Source organism: Procambarus clarkii, chromosome 30 (assembly GCF_040958095.1).
Source record: "Procambarus clarkii isolate CNS0578487 chromosome 30, FALCON_Pclarkii_2.0, whole genome shotgun sequence".
NCBI lineage: Eukaryota > Metazoa > Arthropoda > Malacostraca > Decapoda > Cambaridae > Procambarus > Procambarus clarkii.
In genome coordinates, this window is record NC_091179.1 from 42,430,221 (window position 1) to 42,452,956 (window position 22,736).

The 22,736-nt window shown below is 34.7% G+C and overlaps 1 protein-coding gene across 1 annotated transcript; it reads left to right on the forward strand.

The window, feature by feature from the left end:
• The first annotated feature begins 528 nt into the window (after positions 1 to 528).
• On the forward strand, positions 529 to 15,210 carry LOC138370098 (glutamic acid-rich protein-like). The gene is made up of 7 exons (XM_069334092.1): positions 529 to 755; positions 2,715 to 2,803; positions 3,353 to 3,555; positions 4,082 to 4,223; positions 5,012 to 5,179; positions 8,047 to 8,169; positions 14,683 to 15,210. The coding sequence occupies exons 2-7, from the start codon at positions 2,785 to 2,787 to the stop codon at positions 14,889 to 14,891; spliced, it is 864 nt and encodes a 287-aa protein (XP_069190193.1). The 5' UTR covers positions 529 to 755; positions 2,715 to 2,784; the 3' UTR covers positions 14,892 to 15,210.
• Positions 15,211 to 22,736: the final 7,526 nt, after the last annotated feature.

Consider the following 22,736-nt stretch of genomic DNA (forward strand, 5'->3'; position numbering starts at 1 on the left):
GGAATTTATACAAATATTTATTCTCGTGTTGCCCGCCACTGTCACCCTTGAGTAACCAGAAACGGATATACAGTAAAAACTAGGCTAACTCATCCTAATCCTTGCACAAGCCCTCCAGAATTTATTTATTGAAGATCAGCAAAAAATTATTGCGCAGCTCATATTATTCAGTTTAAGAATGAGATTTCCTTGTTCTAAAGGAATGAAAATGACACTGCCTTAATCTCAGTCGATTAAGTCAGTGTCTGGGATGCTCCCGGTGCCCGTGCCTGGTGTTCGTGCACCAGGGACGGGCGATAGTGTACGTTTAATTGTTCTTTTAGTGTAAATAACGGAATAAAATGTAAGACATATAGTCTGCAGATCTTTTTCCAGATGTCTTTTATTTTTTTTCCTAAATAAAACTAAGATATTGCGAATTTTGCTTAACAAGTACATTAATTATTAACTTTTTGTCTTTATTATTGTTATAATTAAAAGAATTACATCTTGTTTTTTTGCTTATGTACAAAACATAGTCTAATAACCACAGTTCGTTGCCCCTAAATCATCACAACATAACCAGTTTACTCATGTCATCGCCCCTAAATCAACAAAAACAACCAGTGTATTATTGTAAATAAGTATATCTTATGATTTCTTAGCAATGGTAAGACATTTTTAAGACTCTAACCTTCGTAAGAAGGTATGCTGTATACGAACTGAACGACCGCGCTTCACAACAAAAACATGGCCACATGAGTTGGATTATTCCGGTAATATTGAGCTACTGTTCATTGTTATTAGTTTACCAATACTGTTAGGGAATGTCATAAGAGTTAGGGAATGTCATAAGAGTAGTCACAGGGCAACCAAAGATACCCAGCTTCTGGGTACGGGATCTTTGCCCGAAACGCTATGCGTGCTAGTGGCTTTACAATAATAATAATAATTTATTTAGGAAAAATATATACATAGATGCAGAGTTACAGTACAAACATTCTGTTTGATTTATAGATAGAGGTAGTACATACAATACCTAAAGCCACTAGTACGAATAGCGTTTCGGGCAAGATTGTAAAATCATCATTATTCCTATTTTCTCTCTTAACCCCCAGTGTACCTTCTCGTATATTAATAAATAAATAACCAGGTTTTTTTATGCGGCTGTGCTGAAAGCCTGACGTAAAATATATCATTGTGTCGGAGAACAGGAAGCTACAAATTAGGCTTGTATTGAGGTTCCCCCCTCCCCCCTTTCCCCCCAATTACAGGTCTTGTCTAATTACCACAAGCTACCACAAGCTACACAAGCTTCACAAAGCTTCCTGGCAATACGTTAGTAATGAATAAATATGATATGTTAGGCTGACCTAACCTAACCTAACCTAATCAAACCTAACCAAATCTAACCTAACCAAATCTAACCTAACCAAATCTAACCTAACCAAATCTAACCTAACCAAATCTAACCTAACTTAATCAAACCTAACCTAACCTAACCTAACCTAACCTAACCTCACCTCACCTAACCGATGCTTGGATCGTCGACTTGATTTGGTGTCACCATTTCTTTATTTTCATTTAATTTCTTTATAAAAAGATACTTTTTCAGATTAAAATTATGTTTTTTCGTGTTGTACATTCAGTACCAACATTATAATGAGTAAATATATCTTATTTATTCATTACTAACATATTGCCAGGAAGCTATGTGAAGCTTGTGTAGCTTGTGGTAGCTTGTAATTAGACAGACCGCCAATTACTGGTGGAGTAAATCAGCCTAGCCTACTTCTTCCTAGCATAACCTAGCCAACACTAGCCAAGCCTAGTCTACCCTTGCCTAGCCTAGCAAACAGCCCTTGAACCCCCTACTGTTAAGACTGCTCTCTGATTGTACCTATGACACCTATTATTAATTTCCTTCTGTATCTTTAGCTCCAGTATGTTGTTATATTATGCTGTGCAAATTTGGGACCTGGCCTTCTAGTATCTTACATATATGTATTATTTGATGCCATTCTTGTCTCGTGTCCAGAGAGTAAATTTTGAGAGCTTTGAGACGGTCTCAATTATTTAGATGTTTTATCATTTATATGTTTGCTGTTTATGGTCTCTTTATTTCCTCTAATTCAGAGATTTCTCCTGTTCAGAAAGGGGGAGTCAGTACCGAGCAATACTCAAGATGGGACAGCACCAGTTATTTGAATAGTATTAGCATTACTGTGGGTAGGGTCTTTGAATTTTAACATTCTCATAAACCATTCCATTATTTTTCTGGCCGCCACTATATTTGCTCGGTTATGTTCACAAAGTGTGAGGTCGTCAGACGTCGTAATTCTCAGATCTCTTGCATGTTTGTTCCTTCTTAGAGTGGGTCTGATTGTGTCCTGTGTTCCTTGTTTCATTTAATTTCCTCGTTTCTACCATACTTCAGCACCTGTAACTTATCACTGTTAAAATCATGTTATTTCTGTTTTTTCAATGTCTCCTACAGTGCCAATTTACTTGTGTCTTCTGTATCATCTGTAAAGTTTCATTGTTCAAATGTGTTATAAAATACATGCACCACTATCTTAGTGGTGCATATATGCATTCTACCTTGCATTTATATGCAAGTTAGAAAAATATGCATGAAAAAATATATATGAAAAATATGCATTTTTGTTTTTTTATAATTAATCTAAACTGATGCTATTGTATTTCTGTTAATAATTTATTTTTGTTTTTTTTAGGTAAAATTTAAACCAGACAACATTATCAATTGCAACATTACAACATTGTCAACAATTCTATCTGAGAGCAATGGCTTCCAGTAATTCAAGTAAGTTACATTATAATTGTGATTTGTTTATAATATATACTTTAAATTTTATTTTTGTATGTTATTAATTTTATTTGGGTGTAAGTTCATATTATCATTAGATATAGAGTATAAAATCTTAATTTTGTTTTGTCAATTTTGTCTGTTAGAATTGCATATCTATTTCAAACTTTATTAATACCACAAAATGTTAGTTAAGTTGAATATTAATTTAATATTATTGGAAGATCAAAAAACTTATTCAAATAAGTATTTGAGTCCCAATTCAATTATTTGCAGTTCACAAATTGCAATTTTGATCTACATTGAAAATTCCAGATTATTCTTCTCTTATTTAAACATATTAAATTTGGTTTACTTGTGTAATTAATAAAATCTGGTGCTGTACAGGTTCTCAATAATACAATCACAATTCTCCGCTCAGTCTTCTGTAGCACTGTACTGCTTTGTGGTCTTTCATTATGCTGCTACTGTGTTTTTTGTACCACTGTATTACATTTTAAACATTTTATTCTTTTTTATGATTGCCCAGATTATCTTTATTTACAGGCCAGAAGAAACCTTTCCAGCGGTGTTGTCCCATCTGCAGTAATGTCATTAGTGTTCGTCGACATTTCTGCAACTGTGGACACAGCTTTATAGATGAAAAGCGCAAGAGTGATGTAGAGCGGGAGGAGAAATATAAGGAAATGGGTCGAAGAGCTGCTAAGCATCAAAACCTTTGCAGATCATTTAAAGCCATGAAAAAATCTGTAAGTATTTCATGCGTTCTGTTATTTCTTCAATTAGAATTGTATCATATTGTATTAATATCCATTCTGTTAGGTTTTAAATTTTCCCACAAATAAACAGATTTTAAGCCATTTGATAATTAATTAGTATTAACATTTTCAATTTTGGTGGATACTGTACTTATTGATGTTAATAATAAAGTAATGTGCATTATATAAGTATTTTTGTGTTATTTTATATTTTTTAATTTCCATTAGTTATGTAATTATACTTTAATGATATAACTATCAGTAGGTCTCTTAAACTAGGTAAGAAAAGTACATCTTAAGCTACTTCGGTACTTCTGCACTTTTGCAGATGCACCCAATGCTGTATGAGGGAGGGATGCTGTCTGTTTCAGAAGCTTATGGTTATCCCATCTTATATTCTTTAATCATAAAGTTAATCTATTTTTTTTATAATTGAAGCCAAATCTCTTGAACACTGTGTTCAAAATAACACTAAAAATATTTTAGTTATATTTGTAACTATTTTGTTGTATTGCAGGTCTCTAAACTACAAGGTGGCGGTTATCAAGTTGCTGTCATCTATTTTAAGGTCGGCAATAGAAATACCACAAAGGCCATGCTACCAGGAAGTGGTCTGTCAAGCAAAAATGTTAATAATCTCACCGAATTGTTTTATCTTGGTAATTATTATTATTATTATTTTGCATAAGCTAACAATGAAAATCATAAAACCTGCATGTTCCTTTGTGTTGGCAATAATGAAAAGCATTTACATAGTACAGTAGTTTTGTTCATATATTATGCATCCCATATCCATGTTGTTAGCGGTAGTGGAAATGGTTGCAGAGGCACATAATTAATTGGCTCCGGGACTGAACCAAGCAATTCATTTTAGCTAAACAAGTTTCAATCTTGATGACCTAATTACATAATTCCATGCACATCACCACATTGACAAGGGGCTCGAGACCGACCATGAGTACAGATTTTAAATTAAGCAACTGACATGTGTGGAGAGCTAGTGTCACAATTGATATGTTTATCTTGCACACTGCCTCCATCCAGTGGACAGTGGTGGATAGGTTACAATCACTTAGTTACTACATACAGTTAGCAAACTGGTGATATTTGACCAAGATTTCTGGCAGCAGATCATTTTGAATGAAATATTTCCTCATATCTTGAACATTTGTTATAGAATTATCCGAATTCACATATCTTTTTTCACTCCATCACATAGTGGAGGAGGGTGTGCAAATAATTTTGACACACTTTACTTTGCATCAGGTCTATATCATCAGATAATGAGACTTCCTTTACATATGGGTACCAAAATTCCCATAATGACATAGTTCCTCATTGCTGCCAAATTTCACATTTCAGTGTTTCTTTCAATTAAACTTTTTTGGAGTACAAATTTTGTAATGATGATACCATATTAAATTTACGCATGTTTCTTAATTTTCAGCATACATGCAGGACAATGGATCAAGTGTCAACAATATAGCAACAAATAATATAGATGCCCAAGAAGATATCAACATCAGTGAGGCAAAAGAAAAGAATGGGGAGCAAGAGCTTAAGTTAAAGAAAATGAAGAAAAAACGAAGACTGTCTGAAGATTCAACTATTAAAGGTAATCAAAACTCATTCTTCATTTTTTAAATTCAAAGCAAAACTTGTATATATTTTAGACAAGTTTTTAGGTTCCACAATTACATTACTGATTTGCTGTATAAAGTAGTTGTATTTTATACAGCTGATGAGTCACAATAATGTTGCTGAAGAATGTTGTCCTAACCACACACAAAAAGATGAAAATACAATGACGTTTCGGTCCGTTCTGGACCACTTTTAATTCAATTGTTAGTTGTATTATACTTGACTGCTGATATAGTTTATTTCATGTATTCCAGTTCACAGTAATATTAAAATTAACATCAGAGCCTGACGGCTCAGTGGACAGTGCTCTGGGTTTGTAATCCTAAGGGTCAAGGTTCTATTTTTATTAGATGCTGAAACACATGGGCAGTTTCTTTTGCCCTGATGCACCTATTCACCTAACAGTAAATAGGTACTTGGGAGTTAGACAGCTGATATGGGCTGCTTACTGGGAATGTGAGTGTTAAAATTAGGATTAAGGACTTGCCCAAAAAGCTATGCATGCTAGTGTCTGTTCAAGAATGTAAGAAATCTTTTATATATATATATATATATATACATACACATATATATATGTCGTACCTAGTAGCCAGAACTCACTTCTTGCCCTACTATGCAATCCCCGATTTGCCTAATAGGCCGATTGATTTACTTTATTTTCAATAAATTGTTTCCAATTAGTTTATTTGAATTATTATTATTATATTATATTAGGAACATAAATTATTGACTTAGTTGTGTGAGTATAGGTTACATTTAGATAGGTTAGGTAAGGTTGGTTAGGTTCGGTCATATATCTACGTTAGTTTTAACTCAAATTTCAAAAAATTAACTTATAAATAATGAAATGGAATGATTTATCATTTCATAAGAAAAAAATGAGAAAAATACATAAATTCAGGAAAACTTGGCTTATTAGGCAAATCGGGCCTTGCATAGTAGGCCGAGTATGACGTTCTCGCTACTAGGTACAACATATATATATATATATATATATATATATATATATATATATATATATATATATATATATATATATATATATATATTTCATTTATTTATTTATTTATTTATTTATATACAAAAAGGTACATTGGGTTTGTGAGAATACATAGCGTAGTATTTACAATTTTGTAAAGCCACTAGTATGCGCAGCATTTCAGGCAGGTCCTTTATCTAATAGATAATTTTAATTAGGTAAATTATAGCAGAATTAATAAAATAACAAAGACATTGCAAGAACAAAAATTCGATGAGAGAGAATAGTAGGTATATTAAAGCTCTGATTGATTACACTCACAGCTTGACTGGTAATTTAAACAAGATTAATAGACACCATACAGCAGATTGACAGCACATATAAGAAGACAGCAATGATAACAATGGTAAAGATGTTCGGATCAGGTACATAAAAATTTGGAGATTGGGTAGCAATAGATACAGTGCAATTTTAAAGCAAAATGTAAAAAACTATGAAGATGAAATTAGGTACTTTTTTGTATTGTTTATGAATGACGCAAAAGTTGGACAGCTTTTAAATTCAATAGCGAGTGAGTTCCATGGACTGGGTCCGTTTGTTTATATATATATATATATATATATATATATATATATATATATATATATATATATATATATAAAAGAAAATATATATAAAAAAAATCCAACCTGAAGTTCATTCCTTCTTTACCCAACAAAGTCTCATCCGTTTATCAAAGAATTTTTAAATATATTTTCATATATTGATTTATTGGGGTTCTATTACATGGCCAGGAAGAATTTCAGATCCTGATTAACATTAAGAAATATTTTATTGTACATTTATATAGAACAATTTCTTTAGTATTTTACCATCCATGTATTTAAAAGCAATTATGAAGTTAGAAAGTGTAGCATAGGCTCCTCGCACAACATTCTTTATGTGGTCCTCAGGTGATACTTTTCTATCTAGAACCATCCCTAGATCTCTTTTTTTTATAAGAATTTTTTAAGGATTTCTCACATAATTTATAGGTTGTGTGGGGTCTATGTTCTCCTATTCCACATTCCATAACATGACATTTATTCACATTAAATTCAATTTGCCAAGTGGTGCTCCATACACTTATTTTGTCCAGGTCATCTTGAAGGGCGTGCCAATCATCTAAGTTTCTTGTTCTTCCTATTATCTTAGCATCATCAGCAAACATGTTCATATAATTCTGTATTTCATCTGGTAAATTGTTTATGTAGACAATGAACATCTTCGGTGCAAGATCTGAGCCCTGTGGTACTCCACTTGTAACATTTCTCCAGTCTGATACATTGCCTCTGATTACTGCCCTCATTTTCCTATAAGTCAGAAAAGTTTTCATCCATGTTAGAAGCTTACCTGTCACCCCTCCAATATTTTCCAGTTTCCGGAACAACCTCTTTATGTGGAACTCTATTAAAAGCGTTTTTTAGTTCCAGATAGATGCAGTCAACCCAACCATCTCTTTCCTGTAAAATCTCTGTTGCTCGATCATAGAAACTGAGTAAATTCGATACACCGGATCTTCTAGATCAAAAACCATACTGTCTGTCTGATATTATATCATTTCTCCCCCAGTGTTCTACCCATTTAGTTTTTGTTATTTTTTCCAATATTTTGACTATTACACTTGTCAATGATACAGGTCTATAATTGAGTGGGTCTTCTCTGCTGTCACTTTTGTAGATTTGAAGTATTGTGTTTGTGTGTGTAGCATGTGCATTAATTCAAGTAGAGTGGCTGTGTGTTATCTGTAGCTGCAGCTGTAGAGAAACACAATTTTTGTTTAATGAGGATATATATTTTATTCAGGTTTTCCTTATTTTCAGTTCACATTCAGGAAAATCAAAAGAGGAAGATCAGGGAAGCGAAAGACAAGAATGTAGAGCAAGAGGATAAGTCCTTGAAAAAAATGAAGAAACACCGACTTTCTCAAGATACAACTGTGACAGGTAATCAAAACTCATTCTTCGATTTCTAAGCAAAACTTGTACTCACCTAGTTGTGTTTGCAGGGGTTGAGGATTGGCTCTATGGTCCCGTGTCTCAACTGTCAAGCAACTGGTGTATATATTCTTGGGCCATTCCTCCAGTTTGTCCAGTTTTAGTTATAAATTTTAAAGATTTAAAAATTGTAAAGTAATATAAACTTAATGGTAATTTAAGTAATGAAAACTTATTGGAACTTAAAGTAAAAATGAACTAGAATAATTAATAACAATGGATGACCAATAAAAGTCAAAAAGCAATTATGAAATCTATAAAATGAATAGCTTACTTACTATAATATAATAAGTACACTATAGTTTAATATTAAAGTTACACTAAAACAAAATGAGGTAGATTAAATTGAGATACACTCAGGTACACTGGATGATAAAGTTTATACTAGAGGACACAGGCAAAGCCAGTGTACTATGGAACAAGGAAGTAAAAAAAGAAAAAAAAGAGACAATAATAAAGAAGACCCATTTTTTTTTTTTAAGTTAAAACCTATTGGAAGGAAAGGCAGAGCTAAAGTACACATTGGTAGTTAAATGAGGTTATAATTTGAACTCTGGTTATTCAGCAGCTATCCCACAGTCATTCAGGAGAATTGAGGTGAGCTTCAGTTGTTATAAAATAGGTTATTCCAGTGTCAGTCCCCCTAGCTATAATTGTATTGTCTCCCACAAAACAATGTTTAATTACAGGGGAATTTTTCCAGAAACTCCGCAGTTTAAATAAGAGATTTTGTCTGAACCTGGTCAGACATTTATTCACATAAACATTTGATTTACTAGAGACTGCAGATTTGAAAAGGTCTGACTTGCGGAAGCAGCTATCTAGTTTAACTCAAATTCTCCTGTTATTTATACCCTCCTGTTGATTTGATACCCACTCTATAAGCTGATTTGATGTCACTAGTTTTGATTGAATATTTTAATCATATCTTGGATATTTTGATCTTTGGGGAATATATTTCAATCTTTGGATCATACCTTGGATCATTTGGTCTTGGGGGAAAGACCATCATGCATTCATTCATTAATTCATGATGGTCTTGGGAGAAGTTTGTGAATGAATGAATGGAGGTTTTGGGGAGGCTTCAAGTGTGCTTTTTGGACCTGGCGAGTCTTTGGTTCCTGTCCCATCTCAAGAATATCTGATCATATATTCAAAGCTCTTTTTGTTATTTGGCAGTCTACCAGCTGTCAACTATTTGTTGTGATGTGTTTTGTTAATATATATTTTGTTTAGAATATACTGTATGGAAACCAGGGATACAAATATTGTATAGCTAAAAATATAAAAAAAAAAAAATTAAATATAAAGTACTTGTTATATATTCTCAAATAATTATTATATAAGTGTGCAATGAATTGATGTGTGCTGTATTTGCAGAGCATCAAATCATGTAGATGGTAGGGCAAGTACCTTGAGGTGCTTCCGGGGCTTAGCGTCCCCGCGGCTCGGTCGTCAACCAGGCCTCCTGGTTGCTGGACTGATCAACCAGGCTGTTGGATGCGGCTGCTCGCAGCCTGATGTATGAGTCACAGCCTGGTTGATCAGGTATCCTTTGGAGGTACTTATCCAGTTCTCTTGAACACTCTGAGGGGTTTGCCAGTTATGCCCCTTATGTGTAGAGGAAGCGTGTTGAACAGTCTCAGGCCTCTGATGTTGATAGAGTTCTCTCTCAGAGTACCTGTTGCACTTCTGCTTTTCAATGGGGGTATTCTGCACATCCTGCCATGTCTTCTGGTCTCATGTGATGTTATTTCTGTGTGCAGGTTTGGGACCAGTCCCTGTAATATTTTCCACGTGTAAATTATTATGTATCTCTCCCGCCTGCGCTCAAGGGAGTACAGATTTAGGCTCTAGTCGGTCCCAATAGTTTAGATGTGTTACTTTTTTTACTGAGTAATAATTTTTACTGATGGTTTACTGAGTGGATTCTAGCAGTAAAGGTTCTCTGCACGCTCTTCAGGTCAGCAATTTCTCCAGCATTGTGCAGCAGTACTCCACTCTAGAGAGCACAAGCATTTTGAAAAGTATCATCATCGGTATAGGATCTCTAGTGTGAAAAGTTCTTGTTATCCAACCTGTCATTTTTCTTGCAGTTGTGACGGCTACTTTATTATGTTCTTTAAAGGTAAAGTCTTCAGACATGAGTACACCCAGATCCTTGACATTGCCTTTTCGTTCTATGTTATGATTTGCCCGAGTTTTTTACGTGGTTGCCGTTTTTATATTTTCATTTTGTCCATAGCGCATGAGCTGGAACTTATCTTCATTAAACACCATATTATTTTCTGTAGCCCATAGAAAGACCTGATCTACATCTGATTGGAGGTTTGCTGTGTCCTCTATGTTGCCTACTCTCATGAAGATCCTAGTGTCATCTGCAGAGGATGATACAGTGCTATAGGTTGTGTTCTTGTCTATGTCCGATATGAGGATGAGAAAAAGTACTGGAGCAAACACAGTACCCTGGGGGACTGAGCTCTTCACGGTTGATGGGCTGGATTTTATTTTGTTGACTATTACACATTGTGTTCTGTTAGTCAGGAAATTGTAGATCCATCTACCTATTTTTCCGGTAATTCCTTTTGAACGCATTTTATGTGCAATAACACCATAGTCATTTATCAAAAGCTTTTGCGAAATCTTTGTAAATTACATCAGCATTTTGTTTGTCTTCCATAGCATCTAATGCCATATCATAGTGGTCCAGCAACTGCGACAGGCAAGAGCGCCCTGTTCTGAAACCATGTTGTCCGGGGTTATGCAGATGCTGTGATTCCATGTATTTTGTGATCTTACTTCTTAGCACTCTCTCAAAAAATTTTATGATGTGCGATGTTAGTGCTATCGGTCTAATTTTTGGCCTCTGCCTTATTTCCTCCTTTATGAAGTGGTGCTATCTCTGCTGTTTTTAGTATATCAGGGATAACGCCAGTATCTAGGCTTTGTCTCCACATAATGTGGAGGGCCTGCGATAGTGGTTTTTTACAGTTCTTTATGAATATGGAGTTCCAAGAATCCGTGCCTGGTGCAGAGTGCATACTGTTTATGGCTTCTTCAAAATCCAGTGGGGATAGGGTGACGTCTGATATATGATTTGATGTTGGTATCATATCCATGAAAAACTCATTTTGGTTAGAAATCTTTAGTGCGTTTAATGGCTCGCAGAAAACAGTCGTATTGCTTCCTCAGTAGCTCGCTCATTTCTTTGTTGTCATCGGTGAAAGTTCCATCTCCCTTTCGCAGGGGCCCGATACTAGATGTGTTTTTTGATCTTGATTTTGCATAGGAGAAAAAATATTTCGGATTCCTCTCTATTTCACTGATGGCCTTTTGCTCTCTTTGCCTCTCCTGGGTTTTGTATGATTCTTGTAGCTTTGAGTTCAATTGTTTCTAATTCTCTACATAACCTTCTTCGCCGTTCTTGAGATAGGGTGCGACTCTCAAGTTGTTCCGCGATTCGCTTTCTTTGCCTATACAGTATAGGGAACGACGTTCTCGTTCCAATCTGCATCTCTTCCTCTTTTTTCTTAGGGGTATGCGGTTCAAACATATTTTTAGTGCTACTGAGCTTATTTTTTCCAGGCACTGGTTCAGATATGCATTTTCTGGCTGTTCTTCCCAGTTTATTTCTATGCAGTCCTTGTTTATTTGCTCCCAGTTTATCTGTTTATTATTGAAGTTGAATTTGCTGAAATCTCCTCCACCGGAAATCTGGACTGGTCTTGAAGGTGTATTCCCCATGGTTGACATAACTTCAATTAAGTTGTGATCTGAGTAACAGGTATTTGTAATCATTATGTTTCTGATCAATTCATCATTATTAGTGAAAATGAGGTCCAGCGTGTTCTCCTTCCTAGTTGGTTCTACTATTTGCTTGTTTAAGGCAAACCTGTCGCACATCCGTAGCAGGTCATTTGCATGTGCCTGTTCATTTAGGCTACTTCCTGGTATTCTTTCTGATATTACTGTATTAGCCAGGTGCTTCCATTTCAGGTGCCGTAGGTTGAAGTCACCCAAGCAGGATGATGTGCGGAGCTTGATTTGTGAGGTTTTCCAAGCAGTGCTCTATTTTCATTAGTTGGTGTTTAAACTGCTGAGGGTTTGTCTCCGGTGACTTATATACAAGGACAATAAGTACATTTAGGATCTCTATTTTGATTATCAGCACTTCCACCATATCATTTGAGGTGTTTAGCAGCTCAGTACAGATGAGTGTGTCTTTGATGTAGAGGCTGACCCCACCCTGAAGCCGGTGTTTCCTATCACATATGAAAAGATTGTACTCTGAGATCCATATTTCACCATCATGGTAGTCCTTTGTGTGGGTTTCTGTTAGGGCTGCAAACACTGCATTTGCCTCATGAAGGAGACCATCTATAAAGTGAACTTCATTGGATTTGCGTGTTTTTATACCCTGGATGTTGGCAAATATAAATGATGTTATCGTGTTAGTGAAAGTGCTGGATGCCTTACTTCGTGATAATATCTGAGGCTCTGGTAAGGAGGCCACTGTGTTTGCGTCCTCTCTAGCATTTGACCGAGTTGGTGGTAGAGTCTGGTCATTTTTAGCCATTCTTCTCCTCCTCCTCTTGCTACAAAATTATCCCGGTCGATGGAGTAGTGGGTGTTTTCATAGTGGCAGTGTTGCTACCACGTGTCGCACTCTTAATTTGTTTTGTTCACTTGTTAGATTGCATTACTTGCATTTTCCCACTAGTTATCTTACAGTAGAGGTAATTACCTAAGTGTAGTTACAGGATGAGAGCTACGCTCGTGGTGTCCCGTCTTCCCAGCACTCTTTGTCATATAACGCTTTGAAAATACTGACGGTCTTGGCCTCCACCACCTAACTTGTTCCAACCGTCTACCACTCTGTTTGCGAAAGTGAATTTTTCTTATATTTCTTCGGCATCTGTGTTTACCTAGTTTATATCTATGACCTCTTGTTCTTAACGTTCCAGGTCTCAAGAAATCTTCCCTATCCATTTTATCAATTCCTGTTACTATTTTGTATGTAGTGATCATATCACCTCTTTTTCTTCTGTCTTCTAGTTTTGGCATATTTAATGCCTCTAACCTCTCCTTGTAGCTCTTGCCCTTCAGTTCTGGGAGCCACTTAGTAGCATGTCTTTGCACCTTTTCCAGTTTGTTGTGCTTCTTAAGATATGGGCACCACACAACTGCTGCATATTCTAGCTTTGGCCTAACAAAGGTCGTGAACAATTTCTTTAGTATATCGCCATCCATGTATTTAAAAGCAATTCTGAAGTTAGCAAGCGTGGCATAGGCTCCTCGCACAATATTCTTTATGTGGTCCTCAGGTGATAGTTTTCTATCTAGAACCACCCCTAGATCTCTTTCTTTATCAGGATTCTTTAAAGATTTCTCACATAATATATAGGTTGTGTGGGGTCTATGTTCTCCTATTCCACATTCCATAACATGGCATTTATTAACATTAAATTCCATTTGCCAAGTGGCGCTCCATGTACTTATTTTGTCCAGGTCTTCTTGAAGGGCATGACAATCATCTAAGTTTCTTATCCTTCCTATTATCTTAGCATCATCAGCAAACATGTTCATATAATTCTGTATACCAACTGGTAGATCATTTATGTAGACAATAAACATCACTGGTGCAAGAACTGAACCCTGTGGTACTCCACTTGTGACATTTCTCCAGTCCGATACATTGCCTCTGATCACAGCCCTCATTTTTCTATCAGTCAGAAAATTTTTCATCCATGTTAGAAGCGTACCTGTCACTCCTCCAATATTTTCCAGTTTCCAGAACAACCTCTTATGTGGAACTCTGTCTAGTGTCTGTGTCTAGTTTGGTGTCTAGAGGTGTCTAGTTTCTGTGTCTGGGCACTAGTTACCTGAGTACATTACACCTGCTTGATGGGGTTCTGGGAGTTCTTCTACTTCCCAAATTGTGAACTACTCAAATTGTGAGTGTTTTGTCCACCAGGCTGTTGCTTAGAGCGGCCCGCAGAGCCACATACCCTCCACAGCTCGGCTGATCTGGAACTTCTCTTAGAAAACAGTCCAGTTTTCTCTTGAAGATGTCCACGGTTGTTCCGTCAATATTTCTTATAGTCGCTGGGAGGACGTTGAACAACCGAGGACCTCTGATGTTTATACAGTGCTCTGATTGTGCCTATGGCACCTCTACACTATTTGGAAGAATACACACACAGTGGGTACTGGGGTGGGCCTACCTCCAAATGGCCCCTTGGTAAAAGTAAACCAATTTTAACTCAAATAATCTATGCTAGGATTCTTGGAAACCATTGTGGCACCACAATTGCCTTTCTTGGTCTCTGTCTACCGATTGTTGTAATGCCTGGATGCCTCTGTCTACAGACTACTATGGTTCCAAATTTCTGTGATTTTGGTGTTTTGTTTTTTGCAAGAAATATATATTTATTATATATGTTATGTTTTCCACATTTTCAGCACATCAGTGTCTACTTACTGCTGAAGCAAGTACCTTCATCAGGGTTCCCAAAGATCATATCTTAGAAGGGTCGAAGACGTCCATTATTTTGAAGCCATCAAATAGAAAAGAAGAAAGAAATAATTTGAAGATAGTCAAGAAGGAAGATGAATCTGTTGGAAAAGGGCAAGTCATGATGGTTCAGAAGAAAATAACGCACTATTTGTGATAATAAATATATAACGCACTATTTGTGATAATAGCAGATAATAAACTATTTTTTGATAATGTAATTGAGTCAGAGGTGACTCCCATCAATCTTACTTCCTTTACAGAACACTAAATATAAACAAAATATTATTTATGTAAAATATGATTTATTTTTGTAATAAAATCAATAAACTTTATGTAATTAAGTCAGAGGTGACTCCCATCAATCTTACTTCCTTTACAGAACAATATAATTTCTAAGAAAAAATTCCTAAGTATTTTTGTAACATATATGATATATTTTTTTAATAAAATCAATAAACTTGTGTTTAAAGTCAGTAGTCCATATATTAATTTATCAATCCATCCTTGTGCAGTATGTGCAGTACCACAGCCTGGCTGTGGTACTGCACATGTGTGCTTCTCTCAGAAGTTCCTGTTGCACCTCTGCTTTTCAACGGTGGTATTCTGCACATCCTGTCATACCTTCTTGTTTCATGTGATGTTATTTACGTGTGCAGGTTATTTCTGTGTGATGGTTGTAATTTCAGATTTTTGTTGATTAATTTGGAGTAGGGGTAGTTAAGGGTGATGGGTCCCCAAGCACAGTTATATATATATATATATATATATATATATATATATATATATATATATATATATATATATATATATATAATATATATATATATATAATATATATATATATATATATATATATATATATATATATATATATATATATATATATATATATATTATATATAATATTAGTATACTTTGGTAGCAGTCTTTCCTTTAGACATATATTAATAAATATGACCGGAAAAGTAAGATTAATAATTCTAACACGAATTTTCTCAATATTTCTTATGTTTATTTTCACTGTTGATGGTAACTGAAAAATCAATTCTCCAAAATTCATTTTTATTTCTAGTCTGACACGATACTTGAACGCGTTTTGTAATAACTTATTACATTTTCAAAGAATTTTAGTTTACACACACACAACTATAACCTGCAAACACTCAACAGAGTTCTTACTTATGCTATGATTTAAACAGCTTTCATTTTATACCCGCATATCACCTCACCCAAAATGACGAGGTCGTGCGATGACGATGACGACGAGGTCGTGGGAGGAGGAAAGGAAGGCTGGTAGAGCAATTTGGGAGGCTGTGTGGTCACTAAGGCCGCTGAGTCTTACAGGAAGGGTTGCTTGCTCCCACTGAGAGTCGTCCAATGGCAGGTTAAGGACTTTCACCAGCATGGACATCAGAAGGGTGTCATACACATTTAACTTAGGGCTGCTGTAGGATGGAGAACATCTCAGAAAGTAGGTCAACTTAGGGAGAGACAGGCATCTTGTGAGGAGAAAGAGAGCATCATGGGCATCAATCTTGTCAATCCTGTCCAGCATTCTCTTTAGATCAGTGATTTTTGCATCCAGGACCTCCTTGATTTCTCGTGGGCCAATGGCACCCAAGAGAGTGCAGTCCGGTGGCTCGACAACGAGAATTTCTGGAAGAACATTTTGTATTTGCCCAGTGATGTTTGGGTTGCGGGAGATTATTTCACATTTGGACGCATTGAGAATGAGGCCTAAGGCTGCTTCCTGCTCCTGGATTTTCCTTATATCCTCCAAAATGGTTTCCGGGGTTCCAACGAGAGTGCCATCATCCAGGTACCAGATGTTTAGCTCGCTTGTCAGACTATCAATGACCTCTTTGATAGCTAGGCAGAAAAGGAGGGGGGCTAAGGGGTCACCTTGTTGGACACCTTCACAGGAGTTTATTTCATGCTCCTATCTCTATATATATATATATATATATATATATATATATATATATATATATATATATATATATATATATATATATATATATATATATATATATATATATAGATATAGATATATATATATCGGACCTTCTGAAGATGCATTTAATATACGAAAGTACTTAAGGAAATTCCTGTTTCATTTTTCCTTCGTGGTCTGACATTGTCACATTCTTAATCACGTGTTTATTTTCGTGATATACACACATTATATATATATTTATATATATTTATATATATTTATATATTTTTATATATATTTATATATATATTTATATATATATTTATATATGTCGTACCTAGTAGCCAGAACGCACTTCTCAGCCTACCATGCAAGGCCCGATTTGCCTAATAAGCCAAGTTTTCATGAATTAATTGTTTTTCGACAACCTAACCTACCTAACCTAACCAAACATTTTCGGCTACCTAACCTATAAAGATAGGTTAGGTAGGGTTGGTTAGGTTCGGTCATATATCTGCGTTAATTTTAACATCAATAAAAAAAATTTACCTCATACATAATGAAATGGGTAGCTTTATCATTTCATAAGAAAAAAATTAGAGAAAAGATATTAATTCAGGAAAACTTGGCTTATTAGGCAAATCGGGCCTTGCATAGTAGGCTGAGGAGTGCGTTCTGGCTACTAGGTACGACATATATATATATTTATATATATATATATATATATATATATATATATATATATATATATATATATATATCTTTATATATATCTTTATATATATATATATATATATATATATATATATATATATATATATATATATATATATATATATATATATATATATATATATATATATATATATATATATTTTTATATATATATATATATATATATATATATATATATATATATATATATATATATATATATATATATAATATATATATATATATTTATATATATATATATATTTATGTGTGTATATCACGAAAATAAACACGTGATTAAGAATGTGACAATGTCAGACCACGGAGGAAAAATGAAACAGGAATTTCCTTTAGTACTTTCGTATATTAAATACATCTTCAGAAGGTCATTTTACAGATCGAGTGATGGGTATAAATAGGCAGGAGAGAGTGGTGAAGTAAGGTGAGGTACAATACTTGGACAACGCAGACGGCCCATTGGCCCATCAGATGGGCCAATGGGCCGTCTGCGTTGTCCAAGTATTGTACCTCACCTTACTTCACCACTCTCTCCTGCCTATTTATACCCATCACTCGATCTGTAAAATGACCTTCTGAAGATGTATTTAATATTCGAAAGTACTTAAGGAAATTCCTGTTTCATTTTTCCTCAGTTGTCTGACATTGTCATATATATTTATATTTATATATATATATATATATATATATATATATATATATATATATATATATATATATATATATATATATATATATATATATAATTTTTTTTTAAACCTAAAAGGGGTACCACCTCTTGTGCAAGTGTAGGGACACAGCCGCGGAGAAGAAAATAAAGAGTTCTCAGAGAAGACCTTGTGGATCCTCACTGAACACTTTCATCTTGTCTACCACCCTATTCTTTTAGTATGTGTGTAACTTTATTATAATATTTCATTACACAAAAAGGGTTACAACATTGGTTACATGCTTTGTACAAGACATCACAGGTTCTAGAGTTCCTCCAGCTCTTCAGATGGCAGGCTAGAGCCATGGATGCAGTGAGCATTTCCTCTCTGGATCGCCACACTAAGGGGCTGAAAGTGGAGCAATGGGTCAAAATTGTAGTGGTGATCAAGATCTCTAGATTAAGTGGCCAATACTGTTACCATGGTGACACTGTTGGGCAGCGCCACTCATCCTGTGACTGGACTCACCAATACTGTCCATCCCAATAATGTCACTATGAATATAGTGACAGTATTGGGCAGTGCCACTCATCATGTGAGTGGACACACCACCATAGGAGCTTGCCAATAGGAAGCAAACCCTTCATCGTTCATCCTGTCACTTGTACCCAGACACAGCTGGGACTTTCTTAACTGTCTCAAGTGAACAGCTTTGCAAACAAAAAAATTAACATTCGTCAACCTTTTAAATTGTACGTTATCTTGCGGGTGCAAAATGGGGAAATATTTTAAGAACAGTATGTATATGTGACAACCACATTTGTCCTGATAATTTTTTTCAAGCTGGAGTTTAAAAGTTCTTGAGAATTTTAGCATTTACGATTTCTTTGGGTAGGCGGTTTCAATGGGGTTCTTAACCCTATGGATTCAAAAGCATCTGCTGTTACTCCTACATTGTGGCTTGTTGAGCTTGAAACCTTTGCTCTTTTTTCGTGTTACATCTGACCTTTTGAAGAAATTGAATGAATCAATATCCTTCAAATTGTTCAGTATTTTAAAGGTTTCGCTCTATTACTCTCTCATTTGCATATCTCTATGCATATGGATTAGATTTAGATTAGATTTTCAATTCAGGTAAAGGTACATACATTGCAGATGAGTTACAAAGGGAAAGACAAGGGCTAGCGTTCACTAGCTCTATTGGAATAGAAACATCTGCAAGACAAGTGTTGGCAAAAATTCAGATAGCTAAGGGGACAGAGGCCTGCGGCTCACAAAGACCCCCAGGGTAAGGCTGAAGAACTAATACACAAGTTGAGTGATGCAGCATCATCCTCCTCCCTCCCTGCATAAGTAAGCAGGGAACAGCTCCTCCGACAAAATGACAGAAGGATTAGGATAACAAGAGCACAATCTAGTGATGACGAGTATGAGGAACGAATCACAGCCCAGGAAGTAAAGGGGGCTATGAAAAGGATAAAATTACAGCACCTGGTGAGGATGGCATCACCTACGACATACTCAATGCACTGGTGAAGTGTCTGGGAACTCAATACTCCACCTGTTTAACAAGTCATTCCCAAGTGGAGTGTTGCCCACACAATGGAAACATGCAATATTTGTTCCCATACAGAAACCCAATGACCCTGGCAATTACAGACCTTTCAGTCTCATGTCATGCACTTGCAACATGTTCGAAAGGATCATCCGAAACCGACTATTGCACAAAATACGTAGGTTAGGGGATGTGGGTCAATGGATTTGTAAAAGGACGGAGCACAGCAAATTGTATAGTTAATTATCTGCCTAATGACACAGCTAAGTACTCCCAATAAACTCTCTCCTTGGGGCAAATATTTTAAATTTAAAATACAATACCTAAAGCCACTAATACGCATAGCGTTTCGGCCAAATATATACGAAGTAAAACCCAAACAAAAACCCATTACAGCAGAGTAGGACCCATAAAAGATGAGACTAACAATGTTAAGTTGCACGATAAAAGGGCAGCAAACACACTGAATGAATACTTTACATCAGTGTTCACACTAGAAAGCTTGAATGACATCCAATCACCCACACAAATGTTTGTCGGAGGTAAAGAGAATGAATTAAGGGAAATACCAATTACACGCTACACAATCAGGAAGAGCATTGACAAACTAAAAGACTCAAAAGCCCAAAGTGTGAAAATGTATTTCAGTCCCAAGTCGTAAAGGAACTGAACTGGCAAATTCACTATGTTTGTCAGTGAAACTCCTTTTCAGAAAATCCCTGGACCATGGAATAGTTGAAGGTGTTTATAAATCTTGTTTATCTGTATCTTTTGCTACCCAGTCTCCCAATCTTTATGTACCCATTCTGAACATCTTTACCATTGTGATCATTGCTGTCTTATATGTGCTGTCAATCTGCTGTATGGTGTCTATTAATCTTGTTTAAATTACTAATCAAGCTGTCAATGTAATCAATCAGAGCTTTAATATAACAATGTGCTTTAATATACTTACTTATCTCTCTCATCTCATTTTTCTCTTGTATTGTATCTTTATCATTTATCAATTCTGATTGAAATTACCTACTTAAAATTATCTGTTAGATTAAGGACCTGCCCGAAACGCTGCGCGTACTAGTGGCTTTACAAGAATGTAAATACTGTACTATCCAATGTATTCTCACAAACCCAATGTACCTTCTTGTATATATATAAATAAATAAATATATATATATATAAATATATATACATATATTTATATATATATATATATATATATATATATATATATATATATATATATATATATATATATATATATATATATATATATATATATATATATATATATATGTCGTACCTAGAACTCACTTATCAGCCTACTATGCAAGGCCCAATTTGCCTAATAAGCCAAGTTTTCCTGAATTAATATATTTTCTCTAATTTTTTTCTTATGAAATGATAAAGCTTCCCATTTCATTATGTATGAGGTCAATTTTTTTTTATTGGAGTTAAAATTAACGTAGATATATGACCGAACCTAACCAACCCTACCTAACCTAACCTAACCTATCTTTATAGGTTAGGTTAGGTTAGGTAGCCGAAAAAGTTAGATTAGGTTAGGTTAGGTAGGTTAGGTAGATGAAAAACAATTAATTCATGAAAACTTGGCTTATTAGGCAAATCGGGCCTTGCATAGTAGGCTCAGAAGTGCGTTCTGGCTACTAGTTACGACATATATATATATATATATATATATATATATATATATATATATATATATATATATATATATATATATATATATATATATATATATATATATATATATGTCGTACCTAGTAGCCAGAACGCACTTGTCAGCCTACTATGCAAGGCCCGATTTGCCTAATAAGCCTAGTTTTCATGAAATAATTGTTTTTCGACTACCTAACCTACCTAACCTAACCTAACCTAACTTTTTTGGCTACCTAACCTAACCTAACCTATAAAGATAGGTTAGGTTAGGTTAGGTAGGGTTGGTTAGGTTCGGTCATATTTCTACGTCAATTTTAGCTCCATTAAAAAAAAATGACCTCATACATAATTAAATGGGTAGCTTTATCATTTCATAAGAAAATAATTAGAGAAAATATATTAATTCATGAAAACTTGGCTTATTAGGCAAATCGGGCCTTGTATAGTAGGCCGAGAAGTGCATTCTGGCTACTAGGTACGACATATATATATATATATATATATATATATATATATATATATATATATATATATATATATATATATATATATATATATATATATATATATATATATATATATATATATATATATATATATATATTTAAATAAATAAATAAATATATAAATATAAATATACGATATATTTACTCACTATATTGTTGGTGCTGAATGTAGAACATCATGAAAAAAAAACTTATTTTTACTCTAAACTAACATAATTTTATAACAAAATTTGAATCATCTAATTACCCAAAGCCACAACATTCTCTCTTTAGCGCATTTATTATGCACCCTATACCCATCTTGTGAGCCGAAGTGGAAAGAGATACAGAGGCTTATTTATTGTCATGTTCTTGCATGCCAATGTGAGAAGGAATCCACAACATTTTTATATTTACCCCTCTTGCTATTCTTATATATCTATGTCTAGCTTCCAAGACAAGCACGTTATTACATGATTGCAAACTGTTTATTGCTCGTAGTGAAGAAAGGGAGTCAGAAATAATTAAGCTGTCTACTTCAGTGTTGTCAATAATTTCGAGTGCTACCAGGCTTAGAATGTAGACTTCCTGTGTTGAACTGCGAGTTAAGTTTCGTATAATTTCGTTATAAAATATGATTATTTCAGAGTAAAAATGTGTATTTCCATGTTATACATTCAGTACCAACATTATAGTGAGTAAATATATCATATTTCTTCATTACTTACGTAATGCTAGGAAGCATCATCTCAAAAGAAGTAGTTTCCTGAACCTACTGGGCTGTCATATCTACACTTGAAACTTTGTACGGAGTCTGCCTCCACAACATGACTTCCTGATGCATTCCATTTGTCAACTACTGATACTAAAAAAGTTTTCTGTATCTCATTTGGGCACTCATTTTTCATGTTTACCTTTTTTTTGTGTTTGTGTTTTTTGAAGGAAAGCAAAGAAATTGCACATA

Bases quoted from the DNA above. Each gene is read 5' to 3' on its own strand.
- LOC138370098 (XM_069334092.1), top strand. The intron at 4,224-5,011 runs GTAATTATTATT...CTTAATTTTCAG, and splicing joins CACCGAATTGTTTTATCTTG to CATACATGCAGGACAATGGA. The intron at 5,180-8,046 runs GTAATCAAAACT...CCTTATTTTCAG, and splicing joins TGAAGATTCAACTATTAAAG to TTCACATTCAGGAAAATCAA.